The 926-nt window shown below is 61.1% G+C and overlaps 1 protein-coding gene across 1 annotated transcript in view; it reads left to right on the top strand.

Annotated features, from left to right (window-relative positions):
- Positions 1–264, top strand: part of CSF3 (colony stimulating factor 3) — an 8,824-nt gene extending 8,560 nt beyond the window's left edge. Inside the window, exon 6 of the mRNA XM_009272967.1 lies at positions 79–264. Coding sequence (XP_009271242.1) covers positions 79–264 — 186 coding nt within the window. The remainder of the gene's footprint in view (positions 1–78) is intronic.
- Positions 265–926: the final 662 nt, after the last annotated feature.

Here is a 926-nt window from a genome sequence, read left to right as displayed (position 1 = left end):
GGCACCGCCGGGATGCTGCCGCGCTCCTGGGGCGTCTCTGGGTCTGGAGCTGATGCCTCTGCCTCTGTCCGGCTGCAGATGGAGGACCTGGGCCTGGCCACGGTGACGTACCCCACGGAGGGCCCGGGCCCCCTCCCCACCTTCTCCTCCAGTTTCCACCACCAGGTCGGCGGCTTCTTCATCCTGGCCAACTTCCAGCGGTTCCTGGAGACGGCGTACCGGGCGCTGCGGCACCTCGCCCGCCGCCCCCCCCCCCGCCTCTGACACCCGGTCCCCGCACCACCGCACCCTATTTATTTATGTCCCAGCCTGAGCGACCTTCCCCGGAAGCGCCCAGCTTTTCCGCTTATTTAATATTTATCGCTATTTAATATTTATCTGGCTGGGGGTGCTCCCCCGCCCATCGGCCCCCGAGCAGGGCGGCCGGCCCTGCGGTGGCATCCGTGCACGGGTATCTGTGCGCAGCATCACCCTTGTTTAATATTTAAACAAAAGCGTATCTCTGCTACGAGGTTCAGGAGCTGGGCTGAGCCCCCGCAGCTGCCGTGGGCACCGCCCCGGTTTCCCCACGGCTCGCACAGGGCACTGCGGGTACCCCTGCAGCATCCCACCTGGCCAAGGGGAAACCGTCTTCATCCGTGGATGAAGATGCTTCAGAGCAGCATCTCCCTGCCTGGGCTGCAGCCTGCAGGGACAGATCTGAGAGGTGTTACTTCTATTAGGCATAGTTATATTAATTAATATTTATTAGGCATTAGGTAAGGAGGAGGGAGAGGAGGACGGAGGTGCCGTAACCCCTGCAGCATCCCACCTGGCCAAGGGGAAACCGTCTTCATCCGTGGATGAAGATGCTTCAGAGCAGCATCTCCCTGCCTGGGCTGCAGCCTGCAGGGACAGATCTGAGAGGTGTTACTTCTATTAGGCAT

The sequence above is a fragment of the Aptenodytes forsteri genome, unplaced genomic scaffold, assembly GCF_000699145.1.
Source record: "Aptenodytes forsteri isolate BGI_AS27 unplaced genomic scaffold, ASM69914v1 Scaffold90, whole genome shotgun sequence".
NCBI lineage: Eukaryota > Metazoa > Chordata > Aves > Sphenisciformes > Spheniscidae > Aptenodytes > Aptenodytes forsteri.
Note: the sequence above shows the minus strand (reverse complement) of the source record. Positions and strands in the feature narration are given on the sequence as shown.